Source organism: Podarcis gaigeae, assembly GCF_964106915.1.
Source record: "Podarcis gaigeae genome assembly, chromosome: 4".
NCBI classification, from domain to species: Eukaryota; Metazoa; Chordata; class Lepidosauria; order Squamata; family Lacertidae; genus Podarcis; species Podarcis gaigeae.
In genome coordinates, this window is record NC_139677.1 from 50,323,433 (window position 1) to 50,341,302 (window position 17,870).

Sequence of the window (17,870 nt, forward strand, 5' to 3'; positions counted from 1 at the left end):
GGATCGATTATTACCAGCTGCTCTGGACTGAAGGAGATTTACAGCCAGAGAGGGGCACCGGAGAGATGCTCCGAAGACTTGGGAAGCTTCCAGCCCTCCCAGGGCATTTTTCCAACATCACCCTGTGTTCACACCTTGACCAAATCAATGCACCAATGGAATGCAAGGACTGCCAAAAATTAAAAACAATAAAAGACATTCAGTGTGGCAATGTTTATTCCTTTGAGTTGAACTTTTAAAAAGGTTCACAGCTGCCAGATAAAAATATCTAGAACAGAAAAAGGAACATAATAAGGGACTCAAGACGAGATAGCCACCACAGAGGCACTTAAGAAAACGCCACAATCATGTAAGGCACAAACAAACCATGACTGACTGAATCCATATCTTGATACTGTGATGTTACACTTGTACAAAACAGATACGACGACTAGTACTAGTATGTGATCAAAGGAAAAGAAAGCTCAGCTGCAGATTAGGTCAGTATAATTTATTTAATTTAAACCCCCCTTTTTAAAAACCTGCTTTGAAGATTTTCACTTTTATTTCCACTGGAGCAGAAGCTCAGCCATTAATAAGGTTTCAGGGAAGAAGGTGCTGGAAGGAATATTATGTTTAATCAATGGGTACATTTACTTAGGGAGAACTGTGTTAACTTTTAATTGCACTGTTCAAACTTGCCCAGGTCTCCTGCGGATTAGCTCTTCCAGTTTTCAAGCACACACTTTCCTAGTGTGTTGTAATTTCTCCACTCTTCAAAATAGGCTTAAACTTTAGAAGCCTGCCTCTGGACACAGTTCTTATAGCACAGTAATATTCTAGACTAATGTTATGCTAGTTTCAGTTCCATAAACTGAACCTCTTGGGGGAATGGGACTTTCCAGAAGATGAAATCAGCTAGAGGAAGTAGAGTCCATCCCTTTAGGATAAAGTACAGCCCTTCGCTTTCTGGGAGTGTTAATGAGCATGGAGGACATTTCTGAAAAGTGAGCCACAATTTAAAAAATCACTGCAGATTTGGACAGGCCAACATCCAAGACAGTGTTGCCTTACACAGAGGAAAGTATTAATTACCATGTGCATGTGTTTTCGTGGCCTGAATGCATGCATATAAAGCTTTTTAAGTGTTAATTTTTGACATGGACAACTTTTTAGTGTCCCAGCCTTTAGGAGATGCATGCTAAATGTTCTTCAGATATCACAGTATTGCAACTTTTTCTGGACTTCTTTATCTGCTGCCGGGATATTCCTACCAGAGAAAACTTAGTTAAAATAATTGAAAAAAATATAAGTGCCATGCAGACACCCACTGCTCATACAGGCCCTGCAGAGCAGATCCCCATGCAGATCAGCTGGAACCAGTACAACTTCAACCCAGTGTGGACACGCAGGGATCAGACCTCAAAGACAGATAAGAGTAGACATACTTGAAGCTGGCTGCTTATAGTTATGTTAAGTTAATCTCTATGCAAACATGGTAAGCGGTTTCAAAATGCTGGCATTGGTCTTCTCTCTAGCACTTAATAATCTGCTTGATTTCCACTGATAATTAGAATTCAGGTGTTATCTTGGAACAGGACATCTTGCAGCAAAGATGACAGTGTTTCTAAAGCCTTTAACAGGGTATTGCCAGAATATTCATCTGACTCAGTGCAGAGAGGGGCCCTTTAATGAACTATGCACCAATTCTCACTGCCAAGTGCAACAGCTGATTTTTCTGACCCCTTTGACATTTAAAACAGCAATACAATAGTTACTGCTCTGCAGTATATGAACCGATACAATGGCTTTCAAATGCATTGATATAAGGGGCAATTAGTGCACACTTAGCAGCACCTTTTTCTCTTCATTGTCTCTTGGACTCTCTGAGTTCCTTCCCCTCCAATTTTTGCAACCTTAGCTTTAACCTGTAGGGCAGCACCATAGTCATTTACAGAAAAGATACAGTGAAATGTTGCCGTGCTCCTCTTATTCAACAGCCTTCATCGACATCAATGGTGCACCGAGTCCTTAGTTCACTATGTCCTAAGTGTCACTTTCCCACAATTTGATACATATTGATCTGAGTACAGTGGTACCTTGGGTTCAGAACTTAATTTGTTCTGGAAGTCCGTTCTTAACCTGAAACCGTTCTTAACTTTAGCTAATGGTGCCTCCTGCTGTCGCCGCATGATTTCTGTTCTCATCCTGTGGTAAAGTTCTTAACCAAAGGTACTACTTCCGGGTCAGTGGAGTCTGTAACCCGAAGTGTTTGTAACCCAAGGTGTTTGTAATGCGAGGTACCACTGTACTGCAATTGACAGTGGGGTATGGCTCTATGCACTCTATGCCAAAATAGTTGTATTCATTATCCACAATACACACACACACACACACACACCCCTCAATAAACAAATGAAGTGATCAATGGATTGTCTCCCTCAAAAGATGCTGGCATTGTAGCCTGCTGCCCATTCCAGAATTGGGCAGGTACACACACACACACACACACACACACACACTCTTTGGTGATGTGTCTCAACAAGGCCCATCCAAACTGTGGCACTAGGGTTAACTTACAATAAGCACCCTGGTCAAATAAAACACTGACCCAGACATTCATTAAAAAATATTGTAGCCATAGCAGCATACATGCTGTCTTTACTGAATCACTGAAGTGAAGTTTTAAAATTGTGTCAGATTTCCAATCACATATCACAGAAAGTCAAGTGGCACTGCACAGAACAAGCACTTACTTTAAAATGTCATCAAACTCCATGCTGTGTTATGTGCCTTACAGTCCTATAATGCCTTTCAGAGGAAGTAATTAAATTCCTAGTGTGAAGGGAAATCTCTGTCATGCCCTTCTTGTAAGCTCCACAGAGGCACCTAGCTAACCAATGGAGGCTGCAGTCCTATATCCACTTAAAAAGGTAAAGTTAAAGGACCCCTAACAGTTAAGTCCAGTAGTGAATGACTCTGAGGTTGCAGTGCTCATCTCGCTTTACTGGCCGAGGGAGCCGACGTTTGTCCGCAGACAGTTTTTCCAGGTCATGTGGCCAGCATGACTAAGCCACTTCTGGCAAAACCAGAGCAGCGCACGGAAATGCCGTTTACCTTTCTGCCGGAGCGATACCTATTTATCTACTTACACTTTGAGGTGCTTTCGAACTGCTAGGTTGGCAGGAGCAGAGACCGAGCAACGGGAGCTCACCCTGTTGCGGGGATTCAAACTGCCGACCTTCCAATCGGCAAGCCCTAGGCTCTGTGGTTTAGACCACAGAGTAAATCCCACCAAACTCAGTGGCACTTACTTCTAAGCAGACATGTGCAGGCTTGCACTACACATTGATAGAGTACAACCTTAGATGGACATTTCATTTGAGGATCCAAGCAAGGCAACCTCTGTGTTCTTTTCTTGTAATGTTGTATGACACCATACACATTTTTGTCCATAAACAAGAAATAGGATGCTAGTTAAAGTATGATGCAAAATAGTCGGTTGTAAGTTAACGAAACACACCTCAAAAGATTAAGACGCTGTCATTTTATGAAGTCTAACACAAGCAATTTATGAGGTGACAGCTTAACAGTTTGCACCTTCCTTCTCCCATCTGACCCTGATTTTGGTTCTGAACTCTCAGAGAAGTTTATAAATTCATGAGAATAAAACACTCTGCTGTTCAAGATGTTGGTCCTAGCCTGGGGGGGGGGGGGATTGCAACATGCTGAGTGCCCAGTATTTGGCTTGTAAAACCTTCCTCTTCTACTTTCCCCACATTATCTTAGGTATGATCAGCATTTATCAGCTCTGAAAGATTAATCACTTGGTAGATAAGAAGGTTGAAGAAAACATCATCCCTGTATTGACCCCAGTTCTTGTTTTCTCCTCAGCTAAAGAGGTGATTGGAGATGGCAGGCACTTTAAATTCTTTGCATGGTGCTGGAGCTTAGCAGTACCCGCACCATGTGTTGGCTTGGGGTTTTCCCATAGCAACCTTTTATACTGTTAGTGTAAATTAATGCTCAGAAACCTGTTCCCATTCATGGATTGATGTAGAAGAAAGTTATATTGAAATATGTGGGACATGCTTCCAAGAAATGTTGCTGAAAGAACAGAAGTTCAGCAAGTTCAACCTCTTGCCTAAAGGCAGGATCATTCATCCACCAAATCTCATAGGCCAACTTCCAGACCCGAGGTAAGACTTTAATGTGCAACCGATTTCTGTTTCTGAAAAGCAGTTGCACCCCCCCCCCCCCTGCAAAGCTCCACATTCTCATTTATCTCAAGAAATGAGGAACTGAAGTAAGCGGGGAAACAAAACATTTGTGGAAAAGAATGATTAAATGGAAGAGCTGAGGATTTGTTGAGAGTATTTGAGTGCTTTTTTGAAAACGATCAAAAAGTAATCCACAACCCACCTTTTCATGCCTGATGAGTGAATTTCTGTGACTGCTACATCATAGCTTAGTTGGAACAGGGGAAAGGGGTGCAGTAAAGGAAATCACATTTTGCATAAAATGTGCTGTCTTTGTTCCCCACCTCCCTCCATTCTGCCAAATACTCCTAGGGCTGCATGCTTACTTACAACAGTATAAGGAAATGCTTCTTTATGGGATACTAAAGCAGAACAAACCACAAGCAACTGTATGTTCACCTTCCCCTCCTCTCTATAAACTAAATATTACAGATGCTACAGATCCTCTCATACTACCTGAATGGCTGCCACTGACACCCAAGTTATACATAGGAAGAAACCCAGAGCTTCTGTGGTCTCGTACCTCTTTCCTCTCCATTCTTTGTAATTTCTAACAAAACCAGTGTATAAAGCAAGGTTCGGGGAGCCTTTGGCCCTCCAGATGCTGCAGAACTGCAACTCCCATCATCCCTGAATATTGCTGGTGCTTGCTGGGACTGATGGCACTCATAATTCAGCAACAACTGGAGGGTGCCCCATCTCTGGTATAAAGTGACCTCAGGTTGGTCATTTCTTTGATCCCCTGCCTCACATTATTGTCAGGAAAACTCACTGTGCTAGAATGTCACATCGCATCATATTTTATAATGTCTAATACATTACTGAAAAACAGAACAAAGCAAAACCCAAACCCAGATGGCAAAGAGGCACACAGCTAATGTCCCATCTCTTTAGCCCAAAGACAAGTGTTTATGATGCTTCCAAAAGATGACTGAACTGTGGCAAAGCTCTGAGAGGATGAACTATGAAGCACAAATGTAAAATGCTTCATGACAGACCCTGAGGGGAAGAGGCCATTGCTTGGTGGATGAGAAGATGCTTTGCATGCTGACGTTCAGGTTCACTCTCTGACACCTGTAGCTAAAATGAATTCAGATACCAAGCTGCTACCAGCCGGAGTGGGCAATCCTGGGATAGATGGACCAGTGATCTGACTCTGCAACCTGTTATTATCACAGACTTGCCTTCAAAGACCCAACTGTGTGATACATTTTTGCATTTGGGTGAAATAATAATCAGACTTTGACATCCGATTACCATAATGTTCCTTGTTTAGAAAATATCAATCTGACAAGTGACATTTGTGGAATTATTATTACTTAAGAAAAAAGTTCAATTGAATTCAGTAAGATTTAGTCCCTGGTAAGTGTGCACAGGAACACTGCCTTGAATTACTAATTTCTTTAATAATTAAAATGGAATTAGCTTCACCACTGTTTTGACGAACAGATTCTAATTAGTGATAAATCCAAGCACATTCTGATTGATGAAAAGAAGCAATTGAACAGTGCTTGCTCCCTCTGTGAGAAAAAGAGAAGGATCTAGAATTGCTGGCATGGTCCCAGAACCCAGCACAGCCTTCGGGAAGATGAGGACATACAGGCTGTCCCGCTCGGGGGAAATCTTTAGCACCACCTCTTACATCATCCCAGCTTGAGGATGTGGTCCTTCCATTTTCCTTGGGTTCCAAATCTCCAGCAGCATCTCCATCTCTTCCATCTTGTAAACAAACAACAATAGTTCCAGAACACCACAAGGGTCAATTAATGGAGCACAGCCAGGTCTTCCAGGGAGATGGGCAGACAGAACAGACCTTACCAGCTTTCATGATGCTTCAGCCCTTTGCTGAGATAATATCCCTCCACTGCCTGAAACTGGGAAGAGTACACTTCTGTCAGCAGCCCTTACTGGATTTCTCTGTGTTTCTGATAAGGCCTACCTGAATCTGGATATTTCTGGTGCAGAACCTGACATGACTCTTACCTGATGTGACACTGCTTACTAAAGTGTAATATGGCACCTTAATAGAAAATATTTAACTTAGGTAAGGTGGCAACAGGTAAAGTCTGTGATTGCTTTCACATGAGCCCTAAGCCCTGGTGGAACATGATAATTTCAGAACTCCAGTGTTCTTTAAGCTAGAGGTAAAGAACTTTTGGCCTACAACTCCCATTATCCCTGCCTATTAGCCATGCTGGCTAAGGCTGGTGGGAGTTGAAGCCCAACAACCAATCAGTGACCCGTGCTTTAAACCTTTTCTGTTTCAAGCCAGGAGCCACAAGGCTGGGCGGGAGAGAGGCCACACATAAACAGGTTGACTTCTCATTACCAAAAACCAACATTTACTATTTAAAAACCTGCCCCTCAATTGCCTGAAAACTGCTTCTGAAGCTTTGGAGAACACGGAAACAGCCTCCAAAGCTGTCACTTGGAAAAGAAAAGGGGGCAGGGGTGGAGGCCACAGTGTGCAACAAGGTACTTTGCTGTGCCTTGGGAGCCCCCTCAAGTTCTGGCTACTGCCCTAAAAATTCCTCTGTACCCACAAGTAAATTTTGGAAAAGTGATCCATTATGAAATAAGGGAAAATATCTTCATAACAGCAGCCCTGGGATATTGTTAACAAACCTAAGTCTGTCCAAAGAATAAAAACAAAAAACATAACACCACCCAAAGGAAGAGGATGGTAAATTCATCAGGCCAAAAGCTAATAAACCTTGGCATACCATTTTGGTCAAGGGCTGTGTCAGGACTGCCGCTAGGTCCCAGCTCACAGAGGACCAACGCTCAGTGGATGTTATATACAAAAGTCTTTATTAAAGTTTAGTTTCCATTTCCAAGCTCTGGGCGCGCAGACCCACGTCTCGACGCTAGACCGGCTAAGTCCCCTCTGACTCACTGCTCCACCCACACCAGTTTAAGATTCTAGCCCGGCTCCACCTCTTACGCTGTTCTTTCCTTCGCTGGGTCCTTCTGCCCTCTGGGGTTCCCTCCTTCCTGGACTCCTCTGACGCTGAGCCTCCTGAGTCTTGCCCCTCCCTCCGGCGGGCTTTAGGACCCGGCTCCCTTCCCGGGCTCCCCGCTGTGCCGCGCTCCTGTACATTTGAACTTGGCGCGCGCGCCCAGCCGGTGACTTTCCTTCTGACCGTTTCCCCGCTTCCTGATGTGGGCGTTGCCAAACCTGACTCCTCTCCTCCCTCTGGTGGTGAGGACACTGGTCCCGACTCCTGGGACTCCCCCTCCCCACTGCGCTCTGGTGGAGACGCTGGTCCTGATCTCCAACTGCTGCTCAGGGACTCCCCGCTGGCCCCTTCCTCCTGGGGCTTCCCCCCTGGAGCCCCCCTCGCTCTGGCCACCGGCGCTCCCTTCTGTGAGTCCTCCGATTCGCTAGAGAGGCTTGTGGAATAACTCTGGCCACTGTCACTGCCTGCGCCCCCCTCGTACTCCTCCTCCTCACTCTCCATTTGCTCCCCCTCCTGTGTCTCTCCTTCTGAACCCCTGACAGGCTGTAACTTGGAAGTTGGTATAAATATACATATGTAACTCCCAGGGAGTCACAATGCCATTAGTAAAAGGTAATCCTAGTTTAGAAAAAAAAATGCAAAACAACTTCAAGACTTGGAAATCTTTTTGTAAGAACATGACTCTTCCATAATACCCCAAGAGAAACATCATGTCTGTCCTATAGCTTGTTCCTCGGTCTTTCAAATTCCTAAGAGATGCTCTCTCAAGTTAAATGGATGCCTTCAGTTCACAGTGGCACACTGCATAACCAGAGCACAGAGAAACTGCCTAATTTTTGCCAGAGGCAAGCAACAGACTTCCCAACAGATTGAAATCTGACATTCTGAAATGTCATTCTAGTTGGCCGTCTTGATTTCATTGGAGCTACTTGAGCAGCAAGATGTTGCAGTTCCATTTTGTAGGTGAAAAATGGGCTTCAAGACCCTTCCTACAGTGTACTTCCTGTGTGCCATCTCATTAGAAACCGAAGCAGAAGCACCTTCACACATAGAAATAATAAATCATTTTAACCAGACGAGGATGTTAATATCAGATAGGAAGTAAACATAGATTTTGGACAACAATAAGTGTTAGTTCCTACTGCAAATCCAGGAAGTGCAAAAGAAAGCTAGTATCATTTTTATACACTTTTAAAATAATGGATCTTCAAGATGATGCAAGTATGACAAGGTTCTTGAAAGGACCTTTCCCATAGCCTCAGAGGTAGACATGGACTCCATGTTATGTTTTAAGATACCTTTCCATATGGTACAGTTGTCAAAATTCAAAGTCAAGTATCTATTGCTGAAGCTGGGATCCTGAAACTCATGGATTCATTTAAAAAATAAGAAGCTGTAGTCAAGTGTCCAGTACTCATATAGAAAAGCTTAGAAATATTTGGACGCCTGCATGTTTTTAGAAACCAAAAATCTAAAAGGGAATATCTAGGGAGCTGAACTTTTGTACCATGCACAGTTCTTTGTCCATCTCAATATTATTTCCTCTCTTTTGCCCACGTACTGCTGGAGTTCACGTTGGCCCCTCCCTGCGTGAAGTGCAGCACTAGTTTTCTTTCCTCAGCTACTTACAATGCCAGGCATTTCTAAATGCTCAGGATACACTAGTCTTCATAACACTGCAGTGGTCAGATTAAGATGACAGACAGGAATCTTTCACAATTCACAAAACAGTGTCAACAAGTTCCATGTGATAATCATCACAATGTTGTTTTGAGAGGCATTGGCTGAGAGCAGGCTTTGGCTGTAGAAGCTCCCATGTTACACCTCCAGCTTAAAGATCTAAGTTGTTGGGCATCTATTTAAGAACCAGAACCTGTTGGTAGATATTCCTGGGCTAGATGGACCAATTTTCTGATTCAGTATATGGCTGCTCCTTGTAGATTATCATCTTTGGTAATTTATTCCCTGATTTGTACTGCCAAAGACATGAGAAAGGAAAAGCAACACTGGAAATGACCCCTAACTGGGATTTGCACCTGTATTTAGCCTGAGTTGATAGGTTCCTTCTTCGGATGGAAGGATGTGTCCATTTTGGTTCTCTCAGGTTTCACATTTCCCCCGTCTTAAATTCAGTTCTCAACATTTTGCAGCAATTTGACATGTTTTAAGAAATACTCATGAAAATTCACAGGCATGTTAGAGCGAATTTCTCCTAATAAACACGAAAGCTTTATGCAACTTTGGCTAATGTACACTTTTTAACAAACCTATTTCCCCATCTGCATTTTAAATATTACCTTTTTTTACTAATATCTTCCTCCTAATATCTGCATTATTGTGAACATTGCTTGCTTGGACAACTGCACCACAAAAATGCAGGGAACTGTGCTCCGATTCACATACTGTTTTGGAAAGTCCAAATCTGAGTGCGTAGTGATTTACACTTTTCCTACATTCCTAGTTCTTCATAATGCCACAAGTCAAAGGCAGGAAGTGACAAGGGGGAGGGTGTCTAACCAGGAGTCCCAACAGCATCAATACTCCCCAACCCCCTCGCACGCTTTAATCTGGTCCTGGTATTTTTAATGACCAGATTAAGGCTTGGCCATATAAAATAAAATATTTGCAAACACATAACTCAAGCCTTAAAAATGTGTGTTTTCATTTGTTGGGTTCACTCAGGTGCAACTGCTCTTGCATTCTCGGAGTTAACACATGGTTGAATAGTAGGTTGCCTATGTGTTCTAGAAAATGTGCCATGGAGTGTGGAATCCCTCAAAAAAAAAAAAAAAATAGAGACCCCTTCCAGCTTTTTGGCAACCCTTCTCTGCAAAAAAACAAACAAACCCCAAGAACAGAAACCAAAAAGTACTTCTGAAGAAATAGACCCCTAAATTTGTGTAGAATGTTGACCCTGGAATTTATTCACTCCTATAATCTCTTCACTTAATTTTCATTCTCCCAAAACATTTGGAGGCAGTGGAAATGTTCGATCAACTACTTTTCTCCCACTGTGCAATGATTTTTGCCTTGCCACTGTGGTGAGATCAACATAGTAGTTGATTTTGTAAAAAAGGAAAATGTCATGGCAATACACTGGGCTCCACCAGACCACTTTAAAAAAATACCCCAAAATAATAATAACAGCAGCAGCCCACTTTGTACTGGCCTCAGAAATACACATTGGACCCTTTTGCAAGATAAAGTTTCATAGGAGAAATACATGGGATAATTGAGAATTGCATTCATCACTACCTGGCAAGAGTAAAATGATCGTGCAAATGCACACACATCTGCCAATTCTTATTAGATTCACAGATCGATTTTCAGTTTTTCACCAGAAGTCCCCTTTTAAATGTGCAGAGCCCTACTGCAGTCGCTGATGTCAAGAGAGCACAGAAGCCAAACAACTTGAGAAGTCCAGGTACAGAAGGCAAGTTTCTTTCCCAAAAGGTGGTAGTGATTGGCAGGGCTGGGACATCCTGGATGAAAGAACATTCACTATTAGTGTAAGGCAAATGTGAAGTTCTTCTTAGGTGGCAATCTCAGTCACATCTATTTGGGTATAACTAACAGCCATGGAATTATGCAGGACTTGCTTGTGACAAAACATGCACAGGTTTCACTGTTAGTTACAGATCCTGTATATAGCATGTCACAAAATGGTTGATAAAATTAATAATAATGCAGCACTATTTCACCTTAAAGGAAGAACTGCAAACTTACGAGTGATTCTGGTTCTGACTTCCAAATTTCTGCTTCCGAAATCTTCCCCATTGAGTGCAATATCTAAAAATGAAGATAACATTTACATGGCTTCCTTTTATTTCCAAATACCTTGGTAAAGGCTTCCCGAAAATTATACACTAAATGCACACCAAGGTTTCAGATCTTTCTGAAATGAGTGGGAGGTGCACAGATTCACACGTAATGCAAATTTATCAGAAAGGTCCAAGATTTAAGGGCATATCAAAACAAGCTAGGCAAAACGTTGCCCCCACCGATGCTGCCATGGGAATAAATCCTGCATCTGCATACCAAGTAAAGTTTCAACTGACTTTAAAATGGACTATTGCCTGGGAATAGTCCAAAATACTGCAGGCCTGCCCTAATCCCTAATATCCAATTTCAAGCTCTCTTTCCAATTTTAAAATGTATTCCATTATTTTAAGCACAGTTACAAACAGAGAATGTGTTCAGCAGTCTGCAGCCATCAGAGATCCAGCTGGTAAGACAGGGCCTGTTCAGTTGTGGCACCCATGTTTTGCAACCCTCTCTCAAGGGAGGCTCTGCTTTATTAGAATTCCAGTCCATTTTCCTTTCTTTTGTCGCATTTTGGGATTCATTTGACCACCACTACCCTTCCTTCTGTGATTTTATGTACTGACTTTCCCACTTTGGTGGCTTGCTTGTTTTTGTTGATTATTTGCTTTTAATGGGTGTCTCTTAAATTGCTTGGCCAAATCGTGGAATACAAATATTTTAACCAGCAAATACAATTGCCCTTTATTCAAACATATCAGCAGTGCAATCCTATATGCCCCTATGAAAGAAAAAAGGCCCATTGAGTCCAATGCGGCTTACTCCTAGATTCGTGACTATAGGATTGCAGCCTCACAAGGCCTTTTTACTCAGGACTCACTGTACCTCTCTGACGGCTCTCTCTCCAGCCTGCACTGCACCTTCCATGTAGCCGCTCCATTCTGAAGCCGTCTCGGTGCCTGCAAAGAAGATTCTCCCAACTGGCTCACGAATTACCCTTTAAAAGAGGCACAGAATATGGAAAGCATGAGGGACCCATTTCTCTAAACGTAAGTCAGAGACAAGAGCATTCCTAATATCATTCTACCACATCAGCATTGCAACCTATGGCAGATTGCTTCTGGCCCCCTTTCCCAACTTTATGAAATCCTTTCTGAGGAGAGGAAAGGTGACTAGAATTGAGTAACAGTCTTCTGACACAGAAAGTTTTCATGGCACAGAAATCTGAGTTCACATACAGAGCACCCTTGCTGGGCAAAGGCATTGAATTCCAACATTAATTACGTAATTTGTTAGCTTACTACTTTGATTTATTAGAGACATATTATAAACTCAAGGGTTGTAACTGAATGTTAATCAGAGCTGTTATGTATGCAAGGATGCTCTGGGCTGATGGCACTGATATAAGTAGCAACATAAAATCTTTGCTTCAGATAATATGCTTAAGATATTTCCAAATAATAAATGCTTTATCTTGAGCGAGGAAGTTACTTTTACTGAACACCTGCAAACTCTCACCAACACTTAGATGTTCTAGTACCCCTTTAATTAAGGATGCACACTTTCCTGGGATCTCTTGCATAGGACTGAGCTGTTTGGAGCTAATTAACTCATTAAAGGCATGGTCGCCAATCAACAACAAAACATGAATCTGATTACAGTTTTTATTAACTGCTGAAACAAATGCAACCTCCTGCCAGTCATCGCGTAATCACAAACTAGGGAATTGTATTTCAGGTGTTATAATCTCCTCAGGTTCCTTTCTGTAATGAAACATCCTTGATTATTGTTAACATACCTTCCAAACTGAGTCATTATCCCTGGTGGGAAATAGGCTGTATAGCACCCCCCAGAATACTGTTCTTCACACCAGTTCTTCTCTTCATAGTGCACTGGCTAGAAAGGCAGAGTTAACAGGGTTAAAAGTAACAGAGGAAGGTTAAAAAACAAATCAAAAAACCAGAAAACTTATTTCAGAGATCTGTGAGGAATACCCAGCGATTTCTCATGTCACTTCAAAATTTACACATCTATTTACAGATAAAGCCACTCCAATTTGAAAATACAGGTCAGATAGCACATTTAAAAGTGTAGGTAAAACTACTTTAAAAGAGAAAAGAAAATGGGTAACACACACAAACTTTAATCCCTCTCTGCCCCACCACTTTGTTAAAGGTTTCTTAGAAATGTATTATAATAAGGTACAAAAAATATAGCAAGTGCTTGCTCTTCTCAGTCCATCTTTGAAAAAATTGAAATGCAAAATACATCTTTGAAAACCCTCACGGGGTTGACTGAGATCCACATGTGAAATATTCCCAAATACCAACACTCAAAGTGAACCTACTGGTTTTCTGAGGTCATGGATTGTGTGTCCAGCTTCACGGACCATGACCTCAGAAAACTAATCCAAGATGACTAGTCTTATAAATCTTCCAAAAGATGTTCAAGCACTGTCCTGGGGCCTCAGAGGAAGATTTGGTGCCAGAGTATTGTCATACAAAAAAATTACTAGGATTCATTTGCTAAAGGAGGAGAATGCATGAAGCCCTGCTAACTGTATCATCAGAGCTAATCATTAATAAAAACAATATATATTATCCTCTTACATGCAAGGCTTCCTGGGATCCCAACACCTTTGCATAGAGCTCACAGATCCTTCTTTTCCTATAGCAGAAATACAAGAAAAAACATATTGCTGAGCTTACGTTTCTGAAACAAACTATAGTTTGCTCTGAATCTGGATTTTATCACCTCAGTTTCTAAGATTAATATTTACAGGGATTGGTGCTATACAGTCTAAAGGCCCTCATAAACATCATGGGCCTGAGCCTGCTAGGGAACACCACCCCACACACAGTCTGCATACAACATCAGCAGCAACAAGGCTAGCCCTATTGTTAGGCTGCTGGCTTTCTGAGTGAGACTGCAACCTGGGGCAGCTTACTGGAGTGTCACAAACAGGCAGCAAACGTTACTGTTGCATTTTTAAAGTGAGGGAAGGGAAAGTGGTGCTTGTGGGATTTTCTGCCTTGGGTACCAAAATAACTTGGCCAGCCTTGGAGACTCTGCCTTTTCTGCTCTTCCTCAGGTAGCAAAATTTCTCTGGATGGCCCTACTGAGTAGCCACATGTGCAAACAGATCCTATGTGTGCAGTTTGAATAGATGGGCCTGTATGCATGGAACAATTCCTTTAAAAGGCTAAAACAAAGCTTTGCCAATTGCCTGTTCATAGGAGGATACAAGCAAATGGAAATGACCCCCTTTCCTTTCCCCACCCAATGGCTGATCAGTGGGATTCTCACTTTTAAAAAAATGCATAACAGGCTGCTCTGTTGTACAGGCTGAATTGTATCATATCCCCTGTGCTTGCTATGAGCCAATTACACAAATGACTCCCAGAAACTGATTAGGCACATAGGCACAGTGTGGAATCCATGCATGAAAATAAGCTTCAAGGCATCGTTGGTGGGTCTTCTGGACATGTTCCCACATACACAAAGACTGCTGCAGGAGGAGCTCCCCCGCCCCCACCCATAGAGCTCATCATCTGTTGCAAGAACAAGGCTGACTCCAGGCCCATCCTCTCGCACTATATTGTCATAGATGTTATGACTGTGCATTTCATATATCAATTTCTGGACTGGGGAGTTGTAGTAACTACGTACCGAATGAAATACTTTAAACTTAGCAAATACCAAAGAGCATTAATTTGGAGACCATCGAAACCATCAAAAACATTATTACTTCCTTGACTCCATTTTGTCCTGGGAGTCAAAACCTATATGAAATATATTTGCAGCCGAATCATTTATTTGTTTATTTACAAAGAATATTTGTATGCTGCCAACTCATATAAAAGATGTAAAGCAGTGCACAATATATACAAGCACAACAAAACACAAAACAATACCCCCCCCCCAAAAAAACCAATAAAATGAATGGCTTGTCAAGAAAGTTTAAGCAGCTGCATAGACCTGTTAGCGCATAAAGGTCTTTGCTGCTGAGCTTTACATGGGGCAACACTGGGAGTAAGAAGGAGGAACATGACTGGCAGTGCAACCACCTGGTCTGGCTGTAAGTAAGAAAGAGGGTTGGTAGAGGCTGGTGGAACAGTGCTCCACTTGCCCTAGTGAGTCAGTCTCCACTGATTCTACCACCATATGAATGAATGAATTTATTATTTCGGTCACAGACCAGTTACAGCTCACATACAAAATCAGGGAAGTCCATATGGGAATGGAAAGAAAGGAACATCTTGGGCTGCCAGAAAAAAAAAAAATCCAGAGGTTTATTATTCATACCTTTCCTCCGCGGTGAGGTGAGTCAATTTTCTGCATTTCCGAGCAAGGATAAAACTAAAATACAATAATATAGAACAGACTCTTACTTCTATCATCATAATAGAATCAATACTAATTATAGTTTAAATTAAGACCATACGATGCCGGTGGTTTTCAATAATGTCATACAGTCCTTTTTCAAGACTTATGCAGACCCTGTCAGGTAGCATCTTTCCACGCGATGTGACAACACAGAAACACCAGCCATCTCACTTTGTCTCTCCTTCCATGACATTGTGGAAAAGGGGAAGCATGGATTTTTCTCATGGAAGTGCCCAAGGGCACTTGACACCTGGTGGGCACAACTTATGCACTGTATACAGTATACAGGAAACAAGAAACTCCACACTTGCCTGTTACCAAAAGATGTGTGAAAGAATGAGGGACCCATTCTTTCTTTTCCCATACTTCTACATAACATATGAAAAGGTATGCAGGTTCTAGACTAAATAGGTGCAAACTCAAACATAGTAGACTGAGACAATAATTCTTCACAGACAGCTTTTTATACCCCTACAGGACATATAAAACCAATGTCCTGTATTATGGTTGCTTTTCTGTAAAGAATGATGTTCCAACTGTATGGTACACTTGCTCAAGACAAACATGTAAGGTACATGCTTAAGTCCAAACACAAATCATATTCTCTTCACATTTCATTTCTGATTCTCTTCCTCTCTTAAAAGACTCAAAAGGTGGCTTTTCGGTATTCCTTACCCAATTATTGCTGGAAAACTTCCATCGGGTTTAGTGTCATCTAGTGTCAAACCAATAGCTGCATCCTCATCTTCAATTATCATGGTGCCACAATAATCTGAAATGGGAGTGAAAAGTGAATCCATGTATCAGTAATCTAGATAGTTATAACAACTATGTCACTCTCATGCCTCTAAATAATATATCTTAACAACATCTCTTGACAACAGGGGCACCACAGGAACATTAAATTTAATGCAATGTATATGCAGCAATTTAAAAGTCACAATACACAGCTACTTAAAGTGGTTGGGAGAAGCTACATAGCGAAAGGGCCTTTAGAAAGCCCTCCTAGTAGGTCCCAGGAAGAATTATTCCCGCCTAGACTAATGGGACTTGGGTGGCGCTGTGGTCTAAACCACAGAGCCTAGGACTTGCCGATCAAATCCCCACAACGGGGTGAGCTCCTGTTGCTTGGTCCCTGCTCCTGCCAACCTAGCAATTCGAAAGCACGTCAAAGTGCAAGTAGATAAATAGGTACCGCTCCAGTGGGAAGGTAAACGGTGTTTCTGTGCACTGCTCTGGTTCTCTAGAAGCAGCTTAGTCATGCTGGCCACATGACCCGGAAGCTGTATGCTGGCTCCCTTGGTCAATAAAGAAGGTGAGCGCCGCAACCTCAGAGTCGTCCTGACTGGACCTAATGGTCAGGGGTTCCTTTACCTTTACCAACACTAATGTCCCCGAGATCACTTAACTGTGGATATATATTTTTGTATTTTAGGTATTATTACACTTTCCTCCAATGAGCTCAAGTTGGCATGTGTGGTTCTGCCCCTGTCCATTTCATCTTCACAACAACCCTGTGACATAGACCAGGCTGAGAGACAGCAACTGGTTCGAGGGTACCCAGTCAGCTTCCTGGCTGAGTGGTCCCGCATTCTAACCACTATACCAAATTGGCCTTCCGGGAGATGCCAAGAGTTGAGCCCTAAGAGTGTCCTGAACAGCCATGCACCACCATTATGTTTGGATTTCTAGAAGTTTCTGAGACTCCTATATTGTACCTCACAACTGTGTGAGGTAACAGCAGGCTTTAAAAAAGAGAGAGAAATGGATAGTCTTTGGGTGGCTGCCAGATTCTGGGTTACCATGGTAATTCTTCAGGCACAGAGAATATCGACAACTCTTTGCATAAGATCTTGTTCTCCATAGTGCACCACATTAATCATAAAGATAAAAGACGTAACCCCATCTTCAAAGCACCTTCCTCAGGGAGGGTCCAGTATCTTTTCGGCACTATTTGCTCAAGCCTTTTAGACTCCCTTTAAAATGCTGTCTTATTTTGCTGCCTTTGGTTTTAATATGCGTTGTCTCTTCATGGCTGTTCCACATCTTAATGTTACTGTTTGATTTAATTGTTAGCTTTAATTGCTTGCTTTTAATTATTAGAATTGTTAGTCACTTTAGGATTCAAGAATACACACACTTTATGCATCTATTTCAACATGCGGGTTGGATCCAGACTTCACCCATGCTGCTGGAAGGGAGTGGTGGTGGAAGACAACTTTCTCCACTTCCTCCCTTCCGCTGAAGTCCCCAGAGGATTGGGGGGACCCTTTGGAACAGCATGGGAGGGAGGGGAGTAATAATAATAATAATAATAATAATAATAATAATAATAATAATAATAATATCACCTTCCTCCCTACCATGAGCAGGATCAAAAACCTTCAGTGAAGGAACCACAGACAGCAAGATTGTGCCTGTCTAGTTCTCCATCTATGTGTCTAACTCTCTAAGATGATGCTGAAGAAGACAGCATGAGAACAACATGTGAGGAAAAGTATAATTTAGGGCAATTCTGTATGTG

General features: G+C 42.1%; 1 protein-coding gene across 1 annotated transcript in view; it reads right to left on the reverse strand.

Annotated features, from left to right (window-relative positions):
• Window positions 1-198: 198 nt before the first annotated feature.
• LOC310842620 (amine oxidase [flavin-containing] B-like) overlaps window positions 199-17,870 on the reverse strand; it is a 47,573-nt gene continuing 29,901 nt past the window's right edge. The window contains exons 9-16 of the mRNA XM_083734706.1: window positions 16,022-16,118; window positions 15,266-15,319; window positions 13,570-13,627; window positions 12,759-12,856; window positions 11,846-11,957; window positions 10,925-10,987; window positions 7,739-10,680; window positions 199-6,976 (exon numbers count right to left, since the gene is read on the reverse strand). Of these exons, the coding sequence (XP_083590832.1) occupies window positions 10,525-10,680; window positions 10,925-10,987; window positions 11,846-11,957; window positions 12,759-12,856; window positions 13,570-13,627; window positions 15,266-15,319; window positions 16,022-16,118 (638 nt within the window). The 3' untranslated portion in view covers window positions 199-6,976; window positions 7,739-10,524. The remainder of the gene's footprint in view (window positions 6,977-7,738; window positions 10,681-10,924; window positions 10,988-11,845; window positions 11,958-12,758; window positions 12,857-13,569; window positions 13,628-15,265; window positions 15,320-16,021; window positions 16,119-17,870) is intronic.